Below are 26987 nucleotides of genomic sequence, written 5' to 3'. Positions count from 1 at the left end.
CAAAAAAATCCTTTTCCAGATTTCTAACTTGAGGGGAGAAAAGATTATGTTTACTCTAACAATAGGTATAACATTAATAAAATCATAATGGCCCATTTTATTTTAAAATACATGTAAGATATCCACTAAACTATATGAAATGCAGTGAATCTAAAATATGTATTTTTTAAACTGAAAGATATAGAAATACAAATTATCTGTTGTTGTTAATGGAATTGGTTTTTTGCCAGGAAAGGGCTTTCTTTTTAAGGAGTTTATTTTATTAGTACATTTATTTTTAAAAGAAAAAGAAAGCAAGAAGTCTCACTTTGTGCAAATAATGTAAATTGTTCTCCAATCCTCTTCTGGCCTTGGCCCTGGCAGCCCCACTGTGCTGAGCTGAGATTGGAGCACTTACATAATGAACCTGAGGTTAGGCTCGAGTTGACAGGAAAATTATAGTGCAGAAATCAAATGTTTCTAATGCATATTTTATGCCTTTTGAAGTAAAAATTATACCCTATAATGAATGGCGTCTCTGAGGAGTTGGGTGTGATGAGCGAATCTTCAACACTAGAGATTCGAGCTGGGAAATGTCTTTTCCATAATGTTGGGTGTCGGGCTTCTTTCTGAAATAATTATGTTCAAATATGTTTAAGGTAAAATAAATCAGGAACCTATTTCTTTTTTTAAAAAGTGTCATTTATGAGTTTCATAATTCAGGTAAATAGCCTACTCGTCTTATTGCTGTTTCGTCCTTTCTCTCTGTTACCACCATTTGTCTCTTTTAGCACTGCTCTAATGTTTCTGCAAAGAACCTACAGCAGCAGCTGGAGCTCCTTGAGGAGGACAGCATGAAGTGGCGTGCCAAAGCTGAGGAGTATGAACGGACCCTGTCCCGTAGTGTGGAGTACTGCGCCATGAGAGACGAGATAAATGAGGTGGGTGTGGGAGGGGTGAGAACTGGCACATTGCCAAAAAGCTGTTTGAACCTAAAGCATGTGTCTAAATGTCCACATTTGTGCACACTCCCACACACATGCAAACACACAATGAATCAGGAGACTTTCTTCTCACTTATTTCTTTTAATCCACTGAGGAGTGACCTCAGGGATCTGGAAGTTTGAGTAAACTTCAAGCTCTCAAATTTGTTGAAGTCAGTATGATGTCAATGCATAGAAAAACCTATAATTCAGTAGTACAGTTTTTTTGGTTGCTTTTGTTTATTTGTTTTTTGCTTCCCCCTTCTCCCTCAAACCTGTATAGCAGTCATTTGCTTCAGTGGATACAGCTTTTTCAGGACCCAGAGGAAGGGGTGACATTGACCAGTTCGTTGCAGCCAACTCCAGCCTGCTGAGATTCTATTTAAGGGTCATTGACTCATGGTGAATCAATGGTGCCAGGGGCCAGGGAGCAGACACTTTGCTTTGGAGGCTACGAAGTATTAGCACTGAGGTCAAGTGGCTGGTTTCATATTTACTCAAACTGACTGGCTTTTCTGGCCAAACAACTCTTCAAGAAAAAAGAAATAACAGATCAAAGTGATCTTCTACATCCATGCACCTCCACATGCTTAATTCTATCTCCTCCCCCTCAACTGTAACAAATCCACAACACCTAGATATTCACTAAATCACAACCACCACCTGCTCCTAGCTAAGCTTTCCATTGAAAGGCTTACTTGTTCTGGGAGAAAACAACTCACAGATTGGGATAGCAATGGTTCTCATTCTTGACTGGGAAGTGATAGCAGAACACAAGGGTACACATAATTCTAGATTTATCTCCATTTAGAGCAAAATGTTTCTGAGCCCATTAAGCCATAAGTCCATTGGGAAAGAAGGTGGTGGAAAAGGAGGCAGTAAACTTTCTTCACTTTCTGTTTATGCCTAGTTTACATCAACTAGACCCAGCAAGTATCAAATATTATCCAACAACATTAAAGCACAGAAATAAGTATAAATAACTCAACTTTAATGGTGGCCTGGCTCTGAAGTGGCCCTTCCTGTAGGCCACACATTTACAGACCACAGGCAGGTGCAGGATGGACCATGGCTGGAAGGAAAACCAGAGGGGAAGAGAGCAAGAGTGGCCACTTGGATTCTGTTAAACAGGAGGGAAGCAGGAACTGACATCTGATAATGATGTTCATTTCAGCAGTGTGCTACAGGACTGTAGAGTTTCAGCTCATAATTTGTGTTCCAGGGAGTTACTTTTGGCTAGAGAGGCGTCGACTCTTCGGGGTTGAACCGGTAGTGTAATTTGCCCTCTACTTGATAGAATGGCCACTTCCGGTTCCTATGCTGCTGCTTACACGTCAATCACGTCTTGTTAAGGAAAACCGTCAGAGCACATTGGTCTCCCCAAGGCTACAAAATGTGGATTCGTGGTTATGGAAACTATTCCTTTACAGTCTTTCCTTAAAGTGATCTTCTTTATTCCTCTTTCTCTCTTCTTTCCTCCCCTCCCCCTTTCTTCCCGTTTTCCCTCCTTCTCTTCCTCCTCCTCTACTTCTATTTGTAAACCTTTGTCTTGCCAAAATCCTCCCTCTTTGCAGTGATGGTTGGGCTCTACATTTGCTAAAGCGCAAATGGAGCAGGCTGAGGGGTTTTCCCAGCCCCCTCTGGCTCCGTTTCTAGCTCCCTGTAGAGCTGTGACATTTATGAAGCTGGGTCTCCCTGTTCAGGCCCTTCCAGCAGGAATTCTATTTATAGGGACTGCCTCATGATGAGACTGTGTTTGGAGCCAGCCGGCCGGGATGACAAATTTCCCTTCCTGTCAATAGTAGGTACGCCCCAGGATTGTCTGTACCGTGTCAGGAATGAGCAGCCAGATACATGCGGGTTTGATTTAGGAATCAGGTATCACTTTAGCATGCTCTTACATTTTAAGAGAGATATTCTTCCCATTTGCTTCCACTACTGACCCAGTTAATCTTTCATGTAACTTACAATTTCACATTTAAATGACCTTTGAGAACTTTGAGTCTTTGTCACTTCTCCTTTTTTGTGGACATATAGTGAGTGTGCACACCCTGGACTTTCTCACCACAGGCCTAAGGGAAAATAATCAGAAGGAATATTTTCCGTGCCCCTTAGGAAAATAAAAATACGTGTGTTCCAGTTTATATTGTGAACAGCAGAGCCCAAACAGATGGCAGTTTCCACAGTGGTAATAATATTTGCTATCTGGACATTATTATTGTTGTTATCATTATTAGTCTTTGGGTATAGCTGCTTAAAACTTACGTAAAATTAAATATGATACGTTACACTGATTTTTTTCTGCATAAACAATTAAAATTAGATAACATGCCAGAGGACTAAACCAAGTATAGCATTTAATGTTTAAAGTTGATTTTTAAACACAGTTTCACTTTCAATGTGCTTAAAGTACTGTTAGAAAGTTCACAGACTCTGACTTGCAATGGATTTTTGAGAATGTCCAGTTCAGTATGTTCATTTTTCAGATGGGAAAACTGAGGAGCGTATGACTTTCATGTTATGAATATGCTACAGGACAACAGAGTTTCAGCTCAGGGTGTTCCAGGGGATCAACTTCAGGCCACAGACTCATTTGTTGGGCACCAACATGCTTATCATTTGTTAAACTCAGAATTCACCATTTACATAATATTTCAGTGCCATTGAACCACTGCATGGTCTGATGTTAAATATCTTCTTTTTTTATGCTTTCCTCTTCTATCCCTATTTTCTGGTATATCTAAGATGTTTGTATGATCTGATATAATAGTACAGTTCATTTGGTTATTTCAAAAAAATTTCTTTCTTGACTGTGCTGTAGCTAACTTACATGGTCTTAACTTCACTGAAAGTCCTTAGAAAAGAACTCAATACCTCAAGGCAAAATAAAGTGTTCTAAATGTAATTTTTAAAAATGTAATGTGATGTGCCTTAGAGACAACGAATGATAGTTTGTGCTTTATCTTTGAGAAAAAACCATTTTTTTCCAATTTCATATGAAGACATAGGAAATTGTAGAACCTTATTTTCTTCATGTCTACCTACTAGAAAAATAATCTTCAGACTGCCACACTTTGTGTTTTTTCCTACCCATTTCACACAAAGATACATTTGTATGCTTGAATGTTGAATATAATTCATATTTTTTCTTGCCTGACTATATAAGTTGTTCATACACAAAGCACAGTAGACATATTCTCTGCCATATTACATGACACAGAAACATCATTCTTTACACATCCACATTTAGAAATGTAATAAGTAAATATCAAGCATGCTTTCTTCTTTGAACCTGACCAAAAAAAGTACCTTTACATTTACATGATGTTAATGGAAATTTGTAACTCGAGGCTCATATTACAGATCACAATTACTTTGCTGAAAAGAATAGTAATGACAGAATCGGGTTGGTATCCATGTTCTCAAGTTTTCCACATAGAACTTCCAGATAATTATTTTACCTTACCCTGAAATTTTCCACTGTAGCAACATCTTACCCATCAGGAATTATGCAGAAAAGGACTTAGTATATATGTTCCATGTATCGGTCACATGTTCTAATGGCACAAATTCTTTTTTCAATTCGAATAAATCAGTCAAATGAGTTCCAGGGATACAAGTCGATTAGTAGCAGTAAATTAGAATAGAGGAATAGTGTTGCTATAGACACATACGCAATAAAATTAAAACCGCCTGACATTGTATAGTGCTTTGCCACTGACAAAATGACCATGGACTGCTACCCACTGGCAGGAAAGGAAGCAGAGAAAGAGTTTGCACAGACGGCAAAACACCCAACAGGGCAGCACAATGGTATAGTGCAGACAATAATTATTTTTCAAGATTTATAACCTGAATTCATTATTTTCTTTAAGAAGGACTCCATTATATTCACTCAACGAATGTGTTAATGTGGCTTCTGTGTACCAAGCCATAAGAATACAGATAGCAGTGGCTCACACCTGTGTTTCCTGCACTTTGGGATGCCAAGGTAGGAGGATTGCTGGAGCCCAGGAGTTCCAGTCCAGCCTAGGCAAGATGGTGAGACCCTGCCTCTACCAAAAAAACTTTTTTTTTTTTTTTTTGAGACTGAGTCTCACTCTGTCGCCCAGGCTGGAGTGCAATGGTACGATCTTGGCTCACTGCAACCTCTGCCTCCTGGGTTCAAGCAATTCTCCTGCCTCAGCCTCCCAAGTAGCTGCGATTACAGGCATGCACCACCATGCCCAGCTAATTTTCGTATTTTTAGTAGAGATGGGGTTTCACCATGTTGGCCAGGCTGGTCTTGAACTCCTGACCTCTGGTGACCCACCCGCCTCAGCCTCCCTAAGTGCTGGGATTACAAGCGTGAGCCACTGTGCCCAGCCCTACGAAAAATTTTTAAAAATTAGCCGAGCGTGGTGATGTGTGCCTGTAGTCTCAATTATTTGAGATGCTGAGGCAGGGGGATCCCATGTGCCCATGAGTTTGAGGCTACAGTGAGCTGTGATCACGTCACTGCACTCTAGCCAGGACAAGAGAGTGAGACTCTGCCTATTGAAAAGAAAAAAAAAAAAAGCACAAACATCCTCAGGAAACTTCGAGTCTAGATAGCATTAAAACCCATGGGACTTCACAGTCACAGCCATTCCTCTAGTGGGCCCCATCTTGGGTCCATCTGGATGGTATGTGTAAGAGGATAAGAAAGATTACAATTTGCTCTAAAAGCATCCATTCCATAAGGTTAAAATGTTAACATTTTGGTGTTTAACATCTGCAAAATGACTGTGGAAACTTCCTGAACAATAAACAGAGCTGAAGTTTAAAATTATGGTTATCATGTTCAGAAAACAAAACTTAACAAACATATTATGAAGACACAAAACATGCAAAATGGATAAAATATGTATTACTGATGCCTGTTGCTACCTACAATTTAAGACAGAGCAATTGTCACGTCTTCCCAAGTTATCCCACTTTCAGCCACTAGCGGCTGGCCTCAAGCACAAGAAGACAAGGGAGTGGTTGCCAAATGGAAGGAGGCCAAAAAGTCTTGTCCTGAAATCTCTCTAGTACTAAGTCTGAATATTCTACAATTGGGATGCCAAGGTAGAAGGATTGCTGGAGCCCAGGAGTTCAAGTCCAGCCTGGGCAAGATGGTGAGACCCTGCCTCTACAAAAAAAAAAAAAAATGTTATTTTTTTTTTTGAGTCTCGCTCTGTTGCCCAGGCTGGAGTGCAATGGTGCAATCTTGGCTCACTGCAACGTCTGCCTCCCAGGTTCAAGCAATTCTCCTGCCTCAGCCTCCCGAGTAGCTGTGATTACAGGCACGCACCACCATGCCCAGCTGATTTTTGTATTTTTAGTAGAGATGGGGTTTCACCATGTTGGCCAGGCTGGTCTTGAACTCCTGACCTCTGGTGATCCACCCGCCTCAGCCTCCCTAAGTGATAATTGATAATTGTAGCAAATGATTTGGGTTAAATATTGAACTTTTGGGTCTCTTGATTTTGAATGAAGCATCCCTGGGAGGTGATAACATCACAGCTTTCTGTTACTGAATATGAGCATCAAAAAGCTTTTTTTTCTGGAGTGAATAAAATGACAGGCAAGAAATGACATTCATGAAGTGGACATTGTGGAGATTGACCAGTCATTTTATATTTTTGCTTCTGGCCAAACATGTGCCATAGTTCTAAGGAAAGGCTTTCTTTTTAAATGCATTAAATGCATTTCTGTTTTAAATATCCCATGTCCCTCACACAAATTGGCCTTGACAGCAGCAAACTTATAAATAATACATTCTTGTGCCAAAGCTGGCTCAACCAGCTTCGTCAAGACTAACAATAGCAAGCCAGCCTCACTTGGCATCAGCCTCTTTCCCTTCTGCTTCTTTGCAAAGAAGCTTTGTTTATTCCTAACCCTGAGAAGGGGCTTACGGCATGCTGGAAAATTTGGCAAAGATGCTCATTCTGCTAATTTCAAAATAGCTATAGTTTTTAAATCTTAATAACTTATTTCTAATTATAGCTATGTTAACTCAGTCTGTTTATTCTATGGTAAATATAGAGGAGCTGAACATGTGAAAAGATGGGAAAATAAAATTATTCATTAAAAATATATTTTCCCTAATTTTCTGAAGACTTTGAGGAACTTTAATATGAATTATAACACCATTTCAAGATTTCTAACAGGGTAAACTTTTTCTCACCCCAAGCTTGGGGTGTTTTTCTCCACTTATGTGCTCAACTTGAGCAGTTGTCTCAGCCCCATCCCGCCATTCCCCATTGTTGACAAGTTGACTAAAGTTAGAAACAGCTGTGTGAACAGTGATACCACAGCCCAGCGACTATGGCACTCAGTTCCTTTAAAAATATGACCACAAGTTATGTGGGGATTAGATGGGAAGTTAAGTTTTCATATTGGAAAGTGAAGGTAAGAAAATTAAGAATGGCAAGATTTTTCAATCGCTGAAGGTAGTTTCATGCATACTGCCTTCCGCTTGTATCTGCAGTAGTCCTGAATTTGAGTTGAAAAAGGCACAGAGATTTAGATTTAAAATGGATTTCCAGTGAAACCAAAAGAGAAAAGTGCCAGCAACTTTGTCAAGGGAGCTCATGTGTCAGAAAGAACTTGATCCCATTTCACATACTCATAGTGTCATGAACATTCTTTGACCTCATAAATCATCTTCAGTGGAAGTGCACACGTTCTGAAGCAAACAGAAATCAAATCACACTCATCATTTATCAGTCTTAAATTTCTTAATCCAAAGTAGATTTAAAATCTCATGGTTGAGAATTAAAGTATTAAATCTCAGCCTTTCTCTATCATATAGGTTTCAAATAGACGTTGAACTTTCCCATTTAAAGCAGATGTAATCTAATGGTTATCAGGTTAATGACAGAGCCCCTCTTCCTTTCTCTAGACTAAGGTTTTCTGATATATGTCACATTTCAGTAGAGAAAAATATATGACTATATTTTATATATTCTTATATGTAAGTAGAAGAATATATACGTTTATTTTCCAATGGATAAATGTTAGTGACAGGGCATTTTTTCCCTTTATTTTTAATTGTGGTAAAATGCACATAGCATGAAATTTACCAGCTTAACTGTTTTAAGTGTGTAGTTTAGTGGTATTAAGTACATTCACATTGTTGTGAACCCATCACTACCATCCGTCTGCAGAACTTTTTTATCAACCTAAACAGAAACTCTGCACTCATTAAATAGTAACTCATAATTGAGATGTTTTTTAAAACAATAATGTCTGGTTTCCTCAGATGTGGTACTTATTATATATGTAGTTGCAAAAACTCCTGCCAAAATTTTATGTAAATTACTAAGGATATAACGCCTTTATATCTCAATCTTATAAAATTGACATTATTTATCCTTTCCTGTTAAAACCAAACATACGCACATTAAAACATTGAGTGCCGTAGAATGTAAATATTTATTACTTATTTCACAAATATATCAACTGAATATGATCTTTTAAATATTCCCCTGAGTTTCTAATAGAGAAATAATGTTCAGATTCTGAAGCTTTTCACTTTTTCTGAACATTACTGATTTATTTATCAGTTAAAGTGGTTCATGCGGTCTCTATGCTTGGTTTAGTTTGTAACTTAAAGTAATGTTCAACAACTTTATTTACCATATAAACTAAACAACACTGATTAAGTATATGTGTATCAGATGCAAAAATTCTATCAGTATAATAATTTCCGTGCGCAATTCCACTAGGGCTTTAAAGTTGATGTCTCTAAGATGTGTTACAGATAAGATAAAGGCTTTATTTTCACAGTCTGCAGAATTTGAAATAAGCATTTTGAGAAAGCATGCATTTTGTAGGGCAAGTATATTTTTCTGCACTACAATTCTATAATCTAGCACATGCACAGTCTTTATTCCCTCCCAAATAATTTGTTTGCTATCATTGAAAAGAATTTTAATGCTTTTCTGACTTCTCTTATCTTAGCTCAAATTTATCAACCATGACATTGTTCATCTTGCTGTTAAATGCCTCTATATAATCTGAGAAGGTGTTTTTTTCTCTGTACTTCTCTTTGGTGATAATACAAAGAGAGAGTTGCCTGTCGATACACTTATCCTTAAATATAGAGAAGGGACAGAAAGTGGTGCATTTAATGGAACTGCACTGCTTAGAAATTTGGTGCACTGGTAAAGTTGAACTGTTGTTAAGACTGTCAAAATATATCCCCTATGTATAGCTATATGCTTTATTTATACACAAGTTAGCATAGCCGTCATTAGCAACAACTCTCACTTTACTTTTTTTGTTTTTGAAGGATCTCTGAAGTTAATGGTCTCTATCTAAGGGGTAAAACTCTTTTCAGAACTGCTCACGAAAAATAATTTTTAACTGGGCAGATATAGTTATTTTTCTACTAAATCTCATATTGGGTCTTCTCTTCCACCCCACCAATGTCCTGGCTGGTCTAAATGCCAACCCTTCATTGACCTCTTCAACATGGATAGCTTTTTGGAGCCTTAATAAATGTATACATGATGGCTGTGAGAGAGTATTGGAAGATAGAGAGATCTGGGGCAAATATTAGTGTATCGAAAACAGAATGAATGGGAAAAAAGATATCAAATAAATTCAAATAAGAAAACTAGAGTTGTTAAAATTTATGTATGATATGTGAGAAATTTTCTTACTTGAGGGACAAAGGAATATTCTATAGCTATAATCCTAATTAAAAATTACAAATCGAAAAGTATTAACAAACATTTTATAATTACTTATATTTGGAAGATATATTTAAATTCACTTTGTATGTCCACTTGGCAGATTTGTTTTATGATGAAAATCACTCTGAGGCCAGGCGCGGTGGCTCAAGCCTGTAATCCCAGCACTTTGGGAGGCCAAGGTAGGTGGATCACTTGAGGCCAGGAGTTCGAGACCAGTCTGGCCAACATGGTGAAACCCTGTCTCCACTAAAAATACAAAAATTAGCCAGGCATGGTGGCACACATCTGCAGTCCTAGCTACTTAGGAGAAACATGAGAATTGCTTGAACCCAGGAGGCAGAGGTTGCAGTGAGTCAAGATCGTGCCAATGCACTCCAGCCTGAGTGACAAAGTGAGACCCTGTCTCAAAAAAAGAAAGGGAGAGAGAGAAGAAAGAAAGAAAGAGAGAAAGAGAAAGAGTGAAAGAAAGAAAGAGAGAGAGAGGGAGGGAGGGAGGGAAAATTACCCTAAATACATTTTTAAGATTATGAGTATTTTGAAGTGTTCAGATGCTTTGATTTATTGCAAGTGACTTTGTTTTCTCATTTTAAGGAAACCACCTATTTCTTTTTATTGAACTACAGCTCAAAGACTCATTCAAAGATATCAAAAAGAAATTCAATAATTTGAAGTTTAATTACACTAAGAAAAATGAAAAATCTCGGAATCTGAAGGCGCTTAAATATCAAATTCAGCAAGTTGATATGTATGCTGAAAAAATGCAGGTAACAAGAAAGTGTGGTTTGTATATGTGCGCATGTGTATGCATGTACTACACAATTATTGCAAAATTGTTTTGAATTTCAAATCTAGATACCTAGATTTTGGCTTTTTGTAGCATTGGAACTCAAAGGGTATTTTTCTATTTTTATAACAATTTTATCCTTCATGTAAAAATACATAATAAATTGATTTACCTCTTGAGGCAGATCCAGAATGGTTTCTGCCAAACCCAACCTGTCTACTTCCATTCTTCTCCCCAACACATACACACATACATGGATGCATGCACGTGCCTTGTACACTCCTCCTCCTTTTCTTGCATCCATCTATGTCATCAGTTTTGCTGCTCCTATAGCCTCTTATTCTTACCTTGATTATTACTTGTACTGGCCGGATTATTTGAATGCCTTTTCCAGGAGACAGTGAGCTTATTGAGGACAAGTATTTGATTTAATTATCAATGTCTTTAAAAAAGATCATATTACTAGTCTCAAAATCGGGAATACACCTGTGTACATTTTCTATTTATTTGCTGAATGCTAAATCAATAGAATTTGGGGGGAAACCCATTCTTTCCATAATATATTTGTAATAATTATTATTTTAATAGATTGGAGGAAGCTGCAAAATTTTTACCAGTTTTTCTCTCAGTATTTAATCACTAGCATCATAAATATAAATTTAATGTTATTTTAAAAACTTTTTGTTTTTCACACAGGCTTTGAAAAGGAAAATGGAAAAAGTTAGTAATAAAACCTCTGATTCTTTCTTAAATTATCCAAGTGATAAAGTTAATGTCCTTTTGGAAGTCATGAAGGATTTGCAAAAACATGTGGATGACTTTGACAAAGTTGTGACAGATTACAAGAAGAATTTGGACCTGACTGAGCATTTCCAGGAGGTGATAGAAGAGGTATTCTCTTTTTGCAGTGGTATCCATGTTGTAATGTTGTTTTCAAAAATCATTTTGCAACTTTAAAGCAAAGCAATGTTGCATTAGCTGTTATTCTCATTATATTCATGTATCATGCTCCTTTTCATGATTTTTTTTCCTTAGGATAATTCTCTGAAATAGAATTGCTGGACCTAAGGGGATGAATGTTATAAGGTCTTTGATTTTATTGGTCAATTTCTCTTGAGAAAAGTCTTTACTAATTTACTGGCAATGTATGAGAGTTCCTGTTTCTCCATAACCTCATCAGATGAAGATGTTTAATTATCATGAAATTATGTTCACTGCTGGATATCTGTTTAAAATGCTCAGAATGGTTTATTTATTTCACAGAACTTGAAAATATTTATTTTAAAAAGTGATACTGTGATTTTTCAGCTACAAAAAGTTGTTATTGGTGTTTTATTACTGTCAAGAAGATAAATGGTAGAGTATACATAAAATATATGAAATTTGGCAACTTAAAGTTATTGTTTGAACACTTTGTATTGAAGAAATTCTGCACTTGAAACTCTTGACTGTTCTTTGTTGCCCATTTTTGTTTGAAATACAGAACGTCTTTACCACTAATGCAGCTGAGTTTTTAGATTTAACACCAGATTAAGGAGAATCAAAATGATCAGTCTTCTACATATGATGTATAAGTTTGTGGTCCCTTTGTGGCACTTATTTAAAACCAACTTCTAACAGAGTCATGTGTTTCTATTTCTCACCCTGCATAAGTGCTTCAGGCCTGAGTCAGACATTCCTTCCATCACAGTTATTTATTTATTTATTTATTTTTGAGATGGAGTGTCGCTCTGTTGCCCAGGCTGGAGTGCAGTGACGTGATCTCGACTCACTGCAAGCTCTGCCTCCCGGGTTCACGCCATTCTCCTGCCTCAGCCTCCCGAGTAGCTGGGACTACAGGCGCCCACCACCACGCCCGGCTACTTTTTTGTACTTTTAGTAGAGACGGGGTTTCACCATGTTAGCCAGGATGGTCTCGATCTCCTGACCTCGTGATCCGCCTGCCTCGGCCTCCCAAAGTGCTGGGATTACAGGCGTGAGCCACCGCGCCCAGCCACAGTTATTTTTAATGAGAAACTGTCTCATTCTCCACACTATTTGGAAACTATAACCATTTTCTACTAAGCAAAGGTGAAATGCTATTTGTTAGATGATATTTTCCCATTCATAAACTAAATCTTATTCTTCAAAGATAATTTATTTATTAGAGTATTCATCAGGCAATACTTTGGCAGTGTATTATTAATGATATCAATTCTTTATGCTGGATTGTGAACATTTGGCTTTTTTCTTGCCATTTAGCATGTATTTGGATTCTTTTTAGTGCCAGATGCTTTTTATCCTGCCTGTTCTTATAAGTCTGCAACATTCCTCTTAGGAATTATATTTTAGGCAAACCTAAGAAGGTAGGAGAATCAAATATATTTTCATATTTTTACTTTCTTATAGTTTTATTTATACATATTTTCACATTCGTATTTATTTCTGCCTCTAACATTTAAGTGCAATAGAATACGATCATGTTTTAATATTTTCTTTATTATGACTTAGAAAGTTCAAGCCAATGTGAACATTAAGTTGAGGGAATTAAAATTTGATACTTCACTGGTCAAAATTAAGAACTTTAGAAGGACAGTATTTCTTTCATCTGTGCTTTATCCTATTTAAATTTAGTGTCATTTTTGGTACGAAGATGCAAGTGCCACAGTTGTAAGAGTTGGAAAATATTCCACAGAGTGCAAGACAAAGGAAGCTGTGAAAATTCTCCACCAGCAGTTTAATAAGTTTATTGCACCCTCAGTGCCACAGCAAGAAGAAAGGATTCAGGAGGCCACTGACCTTGCTCAGCGCTTATATGGTGAGATCTCTTTTAAGATATCCAGTGATTGGCCATTGAACAAATCTATACTGAGCCTAATCCAGTAGAAAGCAAGAGTGTGGCAAGTCCTCAGGGTCCTCAGCACACCAACCTATTCAGGGAAAATGTTCAAGGTAAGAGCCCACAGCCAGGGAAAGCAAACAGGGAACAGAGGGAGGAATTTCTGACAGCAGATGAAGCCTGCAGATTTTTACCTACTTTGTGTAAGCCTTCCTTCTCTATTCTCTTTTCTCCTCCATCCCTGTTGTTCATCTCTAGGGTAATAACACCAGAACAATACTCAGCTTATATAAACAAACAAACAAAATCTAATTTCCACTAGAATGATTCCTTGAAAAACATACAAAATTTCAGTAATACTTTAAGAAGACGTAAAGCTAAGACTGAAGTCTGCAGCCCTCTCCTTTCTATGAGGCTTTTGGTTCACATATTTGAGAAAGACCTGGAAAATTCTCCTTCACTTTCCTCTCACTTGTGGAATAAATGGGAGAACTCAAATTGCCATTTTACAAGTTCTGCTTTCCTCTCTTCCATGACTAGGAAAGATAATGTCATGTCAGCCTGAGAGATCCTTCCTCCTAAAAGAGGCCCCCCATTTAAGAAGTCCATGGAGGATGATAGTTCTTGAGGGTTCTGAGGAATAAGTTCCATGAATTCCCTGGTATCGGTCCTGTGAGACCCAGAGTAATTCCCAGTGACCAGGCAAATGCAGCCCAGAAAGAAGACACAACAGTTGGTACAAAATGCTTAATTTGCCTGCCCATGGCTGCTGCCAGGTATTTTCTCTTATAACATGAAACACTATCCATGGAGAGCCATAAATTTTGTAGTAAACTACTTAAATTGTTGAGAATGAATTATTCATAATATTCCAGAAGAAAAGGATAGAAACATAAAAATAATAAAATATGGATTGAAAAATTAATGGAAACTAAGGTGACATCTTCTTGCTGGAGTTACCATGTGAGTGCACTAAATATTTTGGAGACACTCTGCTCCCATAGCCTGGTATATGTTTCCTCCACGATTGAACTTTTTACATTGTAGTATAAATACCTATTGGTCTTCTCTACTGCCCATAAACTTGAGGAAAGTATATTTTTTTCACTGTATTTGTGCCTGGATCAGTGCCTATTCAATCTCAGAGCATGAGAAGTGCTGACAAAGACCCTAAAAAGTTAAATTCCCTTCCCATCATGCAAGATCCTGCATCTGCCTTTGTTTATATTCCTGGCAGTTATCACCAACTGACATTTTATATAGGTATTTGTCTGTTGCCTGACTTTCCTTACCAGAGTGTAAGCTGTATTCGAGGAGCAATTTTGCTTGTTAGTTCACTGTCTAATGGCACATACCAACTGCTTAACAAATATTTGATAAATAAATGAATCACTGAATGAATAAATGAATGACATGAGTCTCCATCTGTTTGGTAGGGAAGCTATATATTTTTAAAAATTTGCATCAAGGGAGGCACTTTAAGATTATATCAACTCTTGCAAGCTACTCAAGCATTACTGAACTCAGAATTTTCATGCAAAAAATTATCTCAAACAAATTTGTGCATACCTGTTATCTACTAAGAGCTGTGGCTGTTATAAAGACAATTAAGACCTAGTTCCTCCATTCAAGAGACCACAGTCTAGTCCTTGAAGTCATGGTACGGTAAATGGAGTGAGAAGGACATAAAATGTTTGTGCTTGTTTGCTAGGGCTGCCGTAACAAAATACCACTGACTGGGTGGCTTAAACAGAAACTTCTTTTCTCACACTTCTGAAGTCTGGAAGTCCAAGATGAAGATGCCAGCAGGGTTGATTTCATCTCAGGCCACTCTGCTTGGCTTGCAGATGGCTGATCCCTTGCTGCCTCTTCACGTGGTCATCCCTCTGCACACACATGCCCCTGGTGTCTCTCCCTCTTCTTGTAAGGGCACCAGTCACATTGGATTAGCGCCCCATCCCAATGGCCTCATTTTAATTTAACCACCTCTTTAAAGATCTCATTTCCAAATAGTTACATTCTGACGTACTGGGAATTGGGACTTCAACATATGAACTTGGCAGGATGGGGGGTCATAGTTCAGCCCATAACAATGTGTGATACAATCTTGGCCTAGGGTGTAGAGTCAGATAGTCCTGGGTTCAAATCCTTGTTCCCCCATTTATTGTCTGGGTCACCTAAAGAAGTCCTTTTTTTTTTTTTTTTTTTTTTTTTTGAGACAAAGTCTTGCTTTGTCACCCAGGCTGGAGTACAGTGGCATGATCTCGGTTCACTGAAACCTCCACCTCCTGGGTTCAAGTGATTCTCCTGCCTCAGCCTCCCGAGTAGCTGAGATTACAGGCATGTGCCACCACACCAGGTTAATTTTTGTATTTTTAGTAGAGATGGGGTTTCACTATGTTGGTCAGGCTGGTCTCGAACTCCTGACCTCAAGTGATCTGCCCACCTCGGTCTCCCAAAGTGCTCGGATTACAGGCGCGAGACACTATGCCAAGGCAAGAAGATCTTTTGAGCATCACATTCCTCATTTGTAAAATGTGGATAGTAGTAGAATCTATCCAAGGATTACATTGAGCAATGGTTATACAGTGCTTAGGCACAGGCAAATAATAAGGATGTGCTACATGGTAGCTATTTTTATTACAATATATAGAGAGAAACCCAGTTGGAAAAGATTAAGAATATCTTCACAGAAATGTTGGCATTTCAGATGGACCTTAAAGAGTAGGTTATATTTTGATAGCAGAAATTGAGAGTGGAGGGACAGTAGTCCTGGTAGAGGAAGGAATACTCAGCTGCTGTGTGGATCTTCAGGGAGGAGTTGCTGGTTCCATTTGGCTGGAGATAAAATACAGGAGAGAACTAGAGTGACATACATTTGGGAGAGGCAGATTGAAACCATGTTATGGAAGGGCCTTGAATGCCATCCTGAGGAATTTATTCTTCTCTAAGCAGAGAGGAACCACTGAATGTTTTGAACAGGAAAAACTAAGGAGAATTGAGCTTTAAGACTATTCATGTAGCAACATTATTTAGGTTACATGAAAGTGGCGTGGTACAACAAATGTAATCATTTTCCTAGAATATCTAGCTTTTAGAAACTTGTCTTTATTCATTTATTTATCTCTTCAGCAAATATTTATTAAGAACTTACAATTTATCAGCCCTTACACTGGACAGGGAGATGAATTTATACCTCGACTTTTTTTCTTGCTAAAAATTTGACCTTTAAAACTAGTTTCATCCTTCTCCTCCCCAGGTTTGGAAGAAGGACAGAAATATATTGAGAAAATAGTGACAAAACACAAAGAGGTTCTTGAATCTGTGACTGAATTATGTGAGTCCCTCACAGAGCTCGAAGAAAAACTGAAGGTAATTTCTTCTTCCTAGAATATGTATTTTCAAGCAAAATAAATAAAAATGTGTTAATCAAATGTCTTCTGGTGCAAAGACATTTTAATAGAATTTCTCAAGGTACGTAATGTGCACATTTGTTTTACAGCTTTCTAACATAATTATCTGGGTGTTTGTGATAATTAATTCTATTTCTTTCCCATTACTGCAGAGAAAAATATTGCTGGTAATGAAGGCTAAACACAATTAAGGTGTCTGGTTTACATTTTCATGGATCATATCCTAAAAAATGTGTCCCATTAAGACTCTGCCAGTAAACTTTGTATTAAGTAGCCTATGGTTTTGTTTCATAATCAAGTAGCCTATGGTTTTGTTCATAAATAATAGATGCCAGGGTTTTTTTTTCCTCTCCAAATTGTGGCACCAGAGAAAATACAAGTAATCTTCAGGTATTTATATTCATTCAACACTTTTCCTCATGGAAATAGTAAACTAATCATGATCACTTTTCGTAGAATACAAATCTGATGGTAACAAATATGGAGAATATGTTTATGTCTAAGCAAAACCAGTTAAAGTGAAATACATATGTTTCTTTGTCAATGTCATGTCAAAAACTGGTTTGATTAATGCTGTTTTTATAGCTGGCTGAAAGAACTGGTTGTTGAGGATGGGGAGAACAGCAAGGTCATTAAGATCAAAGGCTGTAGAGCAAAGCACAGTTGCCTTGAAATACCAACTCCCTAAATAATTGGATTTGTGACCTTGGGTAAATTATTTAATCTCCCTGAGTCTGTTTCCTGATCTACAAAGTGGATCCCAGGGTAGCCCGGAGGATTGACTGTGAAGATACTCAAGATTATTGTTGTGATAATTGTTATTGAGGCCTAGTGGTGGTCTTGCAGTTCAGAGCAGAATTATGTTTATTTCTAGCAGCCACTTTTTTCTGTAGGAATTTCCATGTCATAAATTTATGTGCCTCTTCCATTCAAATAGTTTGTGAGGCTTTTAATTCAGTGGGTGCCCAACCAAATTATCTTTATCCTTTGGTTAAGAATCTAGATTTTTTTAAACCATTTTACCATTTTAAATAACACTACAATGAACATCTTCATGCATAGCTTTTTCTTTCTTTTGTAGTATTACCCACACATAAATTCTATAATCAGGTTTGAGAAAACTGAAATTTTTAATATATGAAATGATTAATATTTCTAATATGTATGTTATTTGCTTCCCATCATTGTTTCACAATGATAATAAACCACATATCTCATGTTATCTTTTTCAACATTTATTCTTTCCTCCCCACCTCCACCCCACCCCCGAGGAGCTGCTGCTGCTTCTGACTTCCAATACGAAGGCTGAAAATCAGTGCTTCCTCCGACTCTTTGCTCTTCATTGTCTACAATATTCCTCCCGTTTACGTTGCACATCTTCAAGTGAGGGTCAGCTTCATAAAATCTACTTTCTTCAAGTTATATCCCTTTCCAGCTTTTACCTTGTTGGCTATTCTTCCTGGAAGAGCTGTTTCCACAGCCTCTCCCACTTCCTCATTCTCCATTCCTTACACACTCAGTGTAGTCAGGATTGCATTCTCTCTTTCTCACGCTCAACCTGTCACTTGGATTCTCTTTTGCAGTAGTCAGGAGTCCCCTAATTATACTCCCAGCTAGATTACCCTTCCTAAATAGTTCTGCTAGTGTCATCTTCACATTCACAACACTCTACTACAAACTCTTCCTTACCAAGTCAAGTTCCAATTCAAGGCCTTTCAATGTTCTGAAGCTGGTCACCTTTCCAAACCATTGTGCTTCTGCATTCACTGTAGGTCTGTGTCCCACTGATCTACTATGCTCCCTGGGATTTCTCACTTCTAAACCTTTACTTCAAGGACACGACCTTCTGTCTCTGTTTTTCGAAATCTTACCATCTCTCAGAGCCAAACCCAAATGCTGCCTCCTCCATAAATCCTTCCTTAGCTATATCACTCCCTCCCTGATCTCCCATGCCACTTGTGTGCCTTCCTACCTGTCTTAGTCCATCCTGGCTGCTATGCCAAATGCCATAGACAAGATGCCTTATAAAAAACAGACATTTGTTTCTCGTAGTTCTGGAGGCTGGAAGTTCAAGATCAAGATGCTGGCAGATTTGGTGTCTAGTGAGGACTTCCTGGTAGCTGTCTACTCACTCTAACCTTTCATGGTAAAAGAATGAGGGGTATCTCTCAGGCCTCTTTTCTAAGGGCACTAATACTATCGCCTTAAGGATGTGGATTTTAACATATAAACTTTGGGGGAACATAAACATTCAGGCTATAACACTAGTATAATCCCACATATAACTACTACATATAATTACATCACATATAACTGCTGTTGCCATCCCAACCCTCCCTACTTGATTATACTTAAGGAAACCCTCTGGCGCTGCTAAATTTAGTGTCCCACACAATATTTAACACTATGCTTTGCCTTGTATTTATTTATTGATTTATTTATTTAGAGACAGTATGTTGCTCTGTTGCCCAGGCTGGAGTGTAGTGGTGTTATCATGGCTCACGGCAGCCTCGACTTCCCAGGCTCAAGCAATCCTCCAACCTCAGCCTCCCAAGTAGCTGGGACCACAGGCATGCACCACCACACTCGGCTAATGTTTTGATTTTTTTGTAAAGTTGAGGTCTCACTATGTTGCCCAAGCTGGTCTCAAACTCCTGGGCTCAAGTGATCTTTCCGCCTTGGCCTCTCAAAATGCTGGGGTTACAGGTGTGAGCCACCACACCTGGCCTGCTTTGCTTTCTAAAGCAGGTACTCCAGAAAGAGTTTTGGCATTTGTAGTAAATGCCCAATGGATTGGTACAGAGAAGAACTATCATTCATTGCTTGAAGATGTTTAATTTGGGTGGATGTAGAAATGAGAAAGGGTCTCTCTGGCAAGAGAAATAGGCATCAGCATTATCTTTATGAGTTACAGCCGCAACAAACGCTTCCCAAAGAATGCTTACCAGCACTTTACAGGTGTTTGTATGAAGAGAGCAAATGTCTATTTTTTATGTTATTAAATATAAAGGTTGATGCTATGGCTCTCTTTTCAAAGTTATAGAAAATGGGCTCAGCAATTCCTGTCAGGGCTTAAATAGTGATAGAAATCCTTTCTAATGTATAGCAATTTGAGACTTACAAAGGACGTTCATATACATTATCTCCAGTGATTTCCAAATAATGTTGAGATGAAAAGAAGGCAAATGTTTTCTGTGTAGAGGTGAAAGGAAAAGTCCAAAGAGGGTAAGAGTGCTTTACATGGGCCCCAATAGTCAATAGTGGTAGATCTGAAATTTGAATTTAGATCTAATTCAAAATCTAGCATTCTTTCCACACCAGCTGATATTTTGGAATAAGATATCAGCTGCATACCAAAGCAGAGTGACTCATTGAGCAGCACAAACCAGTTCAGTTTAGAGTTGGGACTGAAAGCAGAATCTCCCCAGTAGTGGGTCTCCCTGAATCCTCCGAGCCAGTGTTGCATATGCATTTTGATGAGCATGCGTGTTTGTTTAAGACTCATCTAAGGATTTTATTCCAGGTGGAATAGAGACTCTTCCATTGCAGTATAATCATCATTCTAAACTGGTGTGTTCTGTCATGTGGGATACCAGTGGTTCTTTCCACCTTTACAAAGTCTTCTCGGCTCTTGCACTGACTCCACAGTACTTTGCAAACCCCCACTACCTCCATGACTAAAACTGAGCCCCATGAAATGCAGGGAACAAAATATCTTCAACCACATGAAGCATCCTGTGTTCTCAATTGCTGTTTTTCTTTACTATACTCAGTGATATTTTATTCCTCTTTTCAAGAGTCTCCCCAGTATTTTGCTTGTGTAGATTCTCTGGATTTCCTACTTTCTTCTCCCCTAGAGATCTTTAATCATTTCTACCTCACTGCTGCTCCCCAGACTCTCCTAATGGTTTACACTGCCATGCATAATGATTCCTTTCTCTAGAGAATGCTCCTGCAGAAGCATCCTATTATAATGATTACATTTTTCCTGCTGGGCCTTTCAACAACCAATTTTTACTGGCAATGAACTCTATCAAAGGAATGAGGCAGGAGGGAAACTGTGAGCTGGGAGGGATAATTTTATAAATCACATCATGGGAGTACACCAGTCTCTTGTGGAATGTATTTGCTGAAAGGTTGCAAGTGGTCTATGTTTTCTTCCAAGTAGTTAGTGTATGGCACTGTTCTCCAACTTGCCTGGCTCATGCTCTCACTAACTGTTGCTTTGTACAGCAGGGAGATGTTTTAAAGATGAATCCGAATTTGGAAGACTTCCATGATGATTACATTGACTTGCTAAAGGAACCAGCAAAAAATAAGCAGACAATATTCAATGAAGAAAGGAATAAGGTAAAGAAAACTACTTAACCTCAGCTATTGAGGACTTTTGCTTTGAGGTTAAAGTCATTGTCCATTGCAAAATAAAAGTGAATTGCAGCTTTCTTATCTATCCAAATAGAATTTCCCAGTGTAAATGCAATGTGAGTTTCCTCCTCCCTTGCTTCCTTTTGCTCCTCTATTGGTGCTTCTTCTCCCTGTTGTGCTGTTTCCTCTGAGCTTCTCACTATCGAGTACTGAAACCATGACATTTCACAGTAGCATTGGGACAGCCATTTAAATGCCATGTCACCCCAAACCACTTGTTTTTCCCATCTCTAGCTGCCTTTTCCATTGTCTTTTTATATCCAATCCAACTTCAAATTTTACTTATCCCTTTTTATCATATTGCCAAGCCATGATTTTTATTGTTTTACACAACCCATTAGCAAAGCTTAATACATGAAATTAGATCATATCTTGTTCCCATAGACTCTACCTCTAAGATGATATTTCCAGGCACATTTATCAAACCATAGAATCCAGCTGAAATATAAATACTAAAGTATTTAGAGAAATATTTAAATTATTGTAAAACTTATGCACTTACTGATAAAGCATGTAACGACTACAGATACTCACAAAAATGCAAATGTATCCTGATTTTGAAAGTGTTATTTAAATCACAACATCAAGATGGTTTTTCAGCATAAGTTGCTCACTCTCTATTCACAGCTGCTGGACTATAATTAGCTTTTGACTTTTTGCTTTGCCAAGTTGCCTGCTCCCAATGTTTCTCTCTTGAGGGGCTGAAGGAACAATCAAAGTCAACATTATTCTCAACCGTGCTCAAATTAATAAAATACACTTCTTGTGACATGAGAGTTAAAAACAAACAAAAACCCTCTCCATTTGTAACAGTTATTTTGTGGAGAAAGATTTATCTTTCCTTGAAGTCAATATGGTTCTTTCAGCTTTCTTATAGGTCCTTTTCCACAGGTTAATCTATGTCAAGGCCTGGTGCAGTTATACAACCAGCAGGCAGCAAGTAGTGTTAAGCAAACTGTCTTTTTTTGTGGTAGGGTCTTGAGCCACTTAAACCCAGATTCCTCTCTGAGGCAAAGGAGAGCTGCCAAACTTTGGTCATTTTGCTGGATGTTACTCTTGTATCAGATGGTTTTACGTTACTCTGATTGGTCTAAATCAGGGTTTCTCAATCACAGCACTGTTGACATTTTGGCCAGAGAATTCTCTGTTGTGGGGAGCTGTCCTATGCGTTGTAGTTTAGCAGTATTCCTGGCCTTGCTCACTAGATGCCAGTAGCATCCATTATACTAAAATCGCTTCGATTGAGAATGACTGGTCGACATAATAAAGAATAGCCTTAAATGCAGCACATTTTCTTAAAAAGGTTTCTAAGAGTTACTAAATCCAACACCCTATCATTTATTTTATTTAGTTCTGCACAATTTCCTACATTGTGAACTAGACACAGTTACTAAGAACTCAGAAACAAAAGTTTTTGCTACCAAAGCAAACAAAAATAATTTATACTTAGTAAAAGTAGTTTTTCTTGCTTTTATTTTCTTGTTAGAAGAAACAGATTCCTTTAAATTAAAAAAAAGCAAGATTTACCTTCATGGAAAAATAACTTTTATTCTAATACAAACTAAAAGGATAGAGCATCAGTCATTTTGGGTGTAAGTGAAGGTCTACAATTACAGCTGTCAAGAATTCTTATTAACATCATGTCATGTCCTGGTGCAATTGATGTAGACAGCAAAATGAAAGGGTGGCAGTAATCTTCGCTTTTAAGTAGCTCAATCACATTTACCCTCTTATTGTCTCTATTATTTATATGTAGATCAGATGTAATGATTCTCCACAACCCCATGTGGGCAGATAGGAAGCACCAAGTGAAAAGCTTGTCCTGGTATTATTGCAGTCAATTCTGATACCCTTAAATGATGGTAGACTTCCTGAGGAAATTATTTGAGTTGGAAAGAATAGTTCCACTGAACTACTATAAGAATATATTCAATGCAGGGATTTTTTTTCCTGGAGATAGCAAAGTACTTCTCATTTTTCAGACCTAAAAATGCAGCAGGTGGAATTAGGCAATTCACTAAATGCAACACACGTAGCACTGCTAACAGATTAGTGATGGTGTTTTATTCCCAATGTGAGCACTGAAGATATGAAAACTCCTAAGGTTAAATGGAAGCACACAGTATTAACAGACTCACCTAAAGTCATGCAACTATTTGGTGGAAGATGATGGCTTTTGATGCCAGCATTTAGAGTTATAGAATTTTAGTGCTGGAAGGGATTTAATCAAATATCATTTTACAGTTGAGGAAACTGAGGCCAAAAGGGATTGAATATATTGTCCTCCAAAAATTACAGAAAGTAGTGTAAGAACTGGCAGTCACCCCAATTCTCCTGAATTTTAGCCATACACTTTTCCCGCAAGACCAAAATGGGAGCTCCCAGGAACTATTGCATATACATAAGCTGTTTTGTAATGATACTGTAGATGTCCATGACAAACTTTTCCCCTCTTCCTATTTATCTGCTTATAAGCAATAGCATGGAAATATTTTTGCACCAAAGAATTCAGTGGAGTGCTCTTATCAGACTAGGTGAGGAGGGTCCCTGCATTCCCCCTCTACCCTCAACACACACACACACACACACTAATCCTGATCACCCGGCAGGTACAGGAAGATGTTCCTGAAACACTTGCCTTGAAAGAAATTGGGAAGAAAATTAGTGTTTTTCTTCACCACCTCTCTGTTCCCTTTTCTTTTACCTTGTCCACCTAAAGTGCCCCAAAATACCATATTACCCCTTTTTGTCTAAAGCCCCCGCTAAGGGCCTTCTCTACGAATGCGTTTTACAGACCAAGTCCTATGCTTAATATCTTCCTTTGTGTTCTTCCTACTTACTTTCATTAAATATTATTTACCCTAAAGTAAGGCTATCTGTTATGGAGGTATTTTGGAAGATAAAATCTTGTAGTGTTCCTTCAAATTTACCACATATGTAGTTCCCTGCTCTATGGACTTTGAGGATTGGTTCTGCCCACTCAGTTGAATGGATGTAGGAATATCACTGTATTCTCCCTTCCAGACATTTTTTCTGCCTACAGGGCAATGATTTAAATTCAAGGGATTATGCCCGTCAGCAGAAATGAAAGTTCAGAAGTCCTGACAGAGATAAGACTTGAAGCTAATAGATTTAGTATTAATTAAAAGCTAATTTTTTACTAGATATGTAAGTGGGTAAGATGTTTGAGGGGCAAGGAATATAGAGACAAATTAGAGAACTTAAAGATAAGACTACAGGCCATTCATATATTTAGAAGGTGGGAAAAGAAAAAGGAATCAACAAAAAGACAAAGATCAGCCTCTCAATTTGATATAAGAAAAGCAGATTGAGAGTTGAGCTATGTTTTGGTGAATTAGATCAGAGTTTCCCAGCTATTTTGCCAGAACTCATTAGACTGATGTAAATATGCCCTGTCTGTACTGAAAACCATAAATTTATTTAACCTTTTCTGGGTAAATAACACACACACATTTTTTTTTGGTAATAACAAACATGGTTTTATGGTGAAAAAATATTAACAAATAATTAGTATATGTAAATGTTTGGATAGCATTTTCATAGTTGAAAACTAGACAGTTCTAGAAAATATAGCTCAGTGAGTTTTAAAATAATGTTTCTGGCTGGGTGCTGTAGCTTACGCCTGTAACCCCAGCACTTTGGGAGGCCAAGGCGGGTAGATCGCCTGAAGCCAGGAGTTCAAGACCAGCCTGGCCAACATGGTGAAACCCCGTCTCTACTAAAAATACAAAAATTAGCTGGGTGCCTGTAATCCCAGCTACTTGGGAGGCTGAGGCAGGAGAATCATTTGAACTTGAGAGATGCAGGTTGCAGTGAGCTGAGATTGCGCCATTGCACTCTAGTCTTGGCAACAAGAGTGAAACTCCATCTCAAAAATAAAAATGAGAATAAAATAAAATAGTGTTTCCATAAAATTCCATAATGACTTAAAAACTGAAATCTTATTTGCATTTTTAATTTTTTTAATTTTTTATATGATACATAATAGATGTACATAGTTTTGAAGTACCTGTGATAATTTAATGCATTCAATTTTGCATTTAAGAATAAAAGCAGAAGTGCCAAGAGCCAAACTGATTTACTCAGAAGACCACTTGCATATATATTAAACTCACCTTATCTTGCTTCCTGAGATGATTATTTAATGAGTAATTCTAGGTTAGTGCCATAGGCATAATTTATTATGGTTTCAAGATGTCATTTGATAAACACACTTATGATGCTCTCTTAAGATAAGTGGAGAAATGTGTACTGAATGAGGGTTTGGCCAAGTTATAATTGTACTCAAGAGTGTTAAGTAGTTCATCAACGTCAACTTTGGAGACAATCTGTCTTGTGGAGATATCTAACTTTGTTCTAAACACTGCAGTGTTCAACATTTTCATCAATAGCATTAATGGACAGAGGAGGTAGGACATTTTAGTTGACTACAAATTCAGCATAAGTCAATGGTCCCATGTGGTTTTTATTTAAAAAAATGAACTAATACAATCACCTTAATAAAAACAGATCATATAAGTCAAGAAGATGATGATTCCACTGATTACTTACCATCTGGAAAGTAAACAACTCTAGAAACAAACGTTTAATGGGAAGTTAAATGGTTCCAGAAAAAGATTTGAGAAAACTCTTTTCCTCTTATTGATAGTAGAAATTATTGGGTAGTGTTATTTTTTGAGGAAAGTACTTTTTCTATTTTAGGAATTGTTAGAAGTGAAAAAATGATAGCCTTGTATTCCTTTCATGTGTTTGGCACCAGCTGAAAGTAAGATACAGGAGTCAGGAACCAGTTAAAGCTGGATGGCTTGGACTTTTCTAGTGGGTTTCTCTAAACTTCATGCCTGATTTAAATAGATTAAATATGTACCCAGTCCACTTGGGTGCCCATCTAGACGACCACAGACTTCACCTCCAGGGGATTTTCGTGCCTTAGAGCCAACCTGAACCCATGCATTTCATGAAAGGCAAATCCAAAAGTGAGGGCCTCATAGAGACAGATCTGAGCATGCTCAGTACCTTCTTCCAAACCCTCAATTAGGAAATAAATTCCTCCCCAGCAGGGATTGAGGAGTTGGGAGACGGGTCTGGACTTGTATTCAAGTTTCTCTCCTAAGCTTGTTGTAAATTTTCAGACCATTGTAAAACATTATTCTTCTGTGGAGAGTCATAGGTTACCTGAAGAAGTCATTAAGGAGTTGTCATTGTCTGCCCCTGGAAGGCCAACAAGTCAACAAATGTCCCTGCTCTTCTATGAAGGATCTTGTGGCGCAGTAGGAGTGGGACCTCCCAGAAATGACCAAGATCATGAGAGAGAGTTGAGGCAAAAGGAGACCTGAGAGTGTCTGGTACAGAGAAAGAGGCTTAGACAGGTTGTAGGACCAATTCTCCAAACAGTCAAAGAGCTATTAAAGTTGGAGAGCAGCTGGACTTTTTGTGTAGCTCCAGGAGGCCAATTCAGATCCATTGGTGGAAACTGCAGGAAGGCAGATCTTTGCTACATATAGGAAGATATTCTTAACACAAGTAAAGCACACATTCTCAAAGTGCTCTTTCAGAAAAAGTGTTCAAATAGAGGCTGCCAAAATGTTGTAGTGAAGATTCTTAGACTGAATAGGTGGTTGATCAAAGTCCCTATAAGGAGGAAAATAAGCATTCTAGTTTCATGAAGAGATGGAGAGAGAGAGAGACCGAGCTAAGCTGTGGCATGACAGCCAAAAGAGGGAGGGGCAATTAGTAATTTAATATTCTTTTTAATGAGGGGAACTTCTAAGAACATCTGGGTTTTAGACTCAGAATTTAAACTTTTAGTAAATGGCTGAAGGAAACCACTTTCGCTAAGTTGGGTTAATGTTTCTCTGA

General features: G+C 37.9%; 1 protein-coding gene and 1 long non-coding RNA gene across 8 annotated transcripts in view; one reads left to right on the top strand and one right to left on the bottom strand.

Annotated features, from left to right (window-relative positions):
• The window catches only part of CCDC141 (coiled-coil domain containing 141), a 232728-nt gene that overhangs the window by 183464 nt on the left and 22277 nt on the right, over positions 1–26987 (top strand). For 2 of the 3 annotated variants that reach the window (XM_057301445.1, XM_055108823.1), the window contains 7 exons: positions 771–920; positions 9768–9846; positions 10259–10431; positions 11148–11342; positions 13065–13248; positions 16529–16641; positions 20916–21032. In XM_057301445.1, coding sequence (XP_057157428.1) covers positions 771–920; positions 9768–9846; positions 10259–10431; positions 11148–11342; positions 13065–13248; positions 16529–16641; positions 20916–21032 — 1011 coding nt within the window. The remainder of the gene's footprint in view (positions 1–770; positions 921–9767; positions 9847–10258; positions 10432–11147; positions 11343–13064; positions 13249–16528; positions 16642–20915; positions 21033–26987) is intronic. The other variant, XM_003815508.4, reaches the window with a different exon arrangement.
• Positions 1–26987, bottom strand: part of LOC134728737 (uncharacterized) — a 163881-nt gene that overhangs the window by 125289 nt on the left and 11605 nt on the right. The gene's annotated exons all lie outside the window — the stretch shown is intronic.

Source organism: Pan paniscus, chromosome 13 (genome assembly GCF_029289425.2).
Source record: "Pan paniscus chromosome 13, NHGRI_mPanPan1-v2.0_pri, whole genome shotgun sequence".
Lineage (NCBI taxonomy): Eukaryota > Metazoa > Chordata > Mammalia > Primates > Hominidae > Pan > Pan paniscus.
Note: the sequence above shows the minus strand (reverse complement) of the source record. Positions and strands in the feature narration are given on the sequence as shown.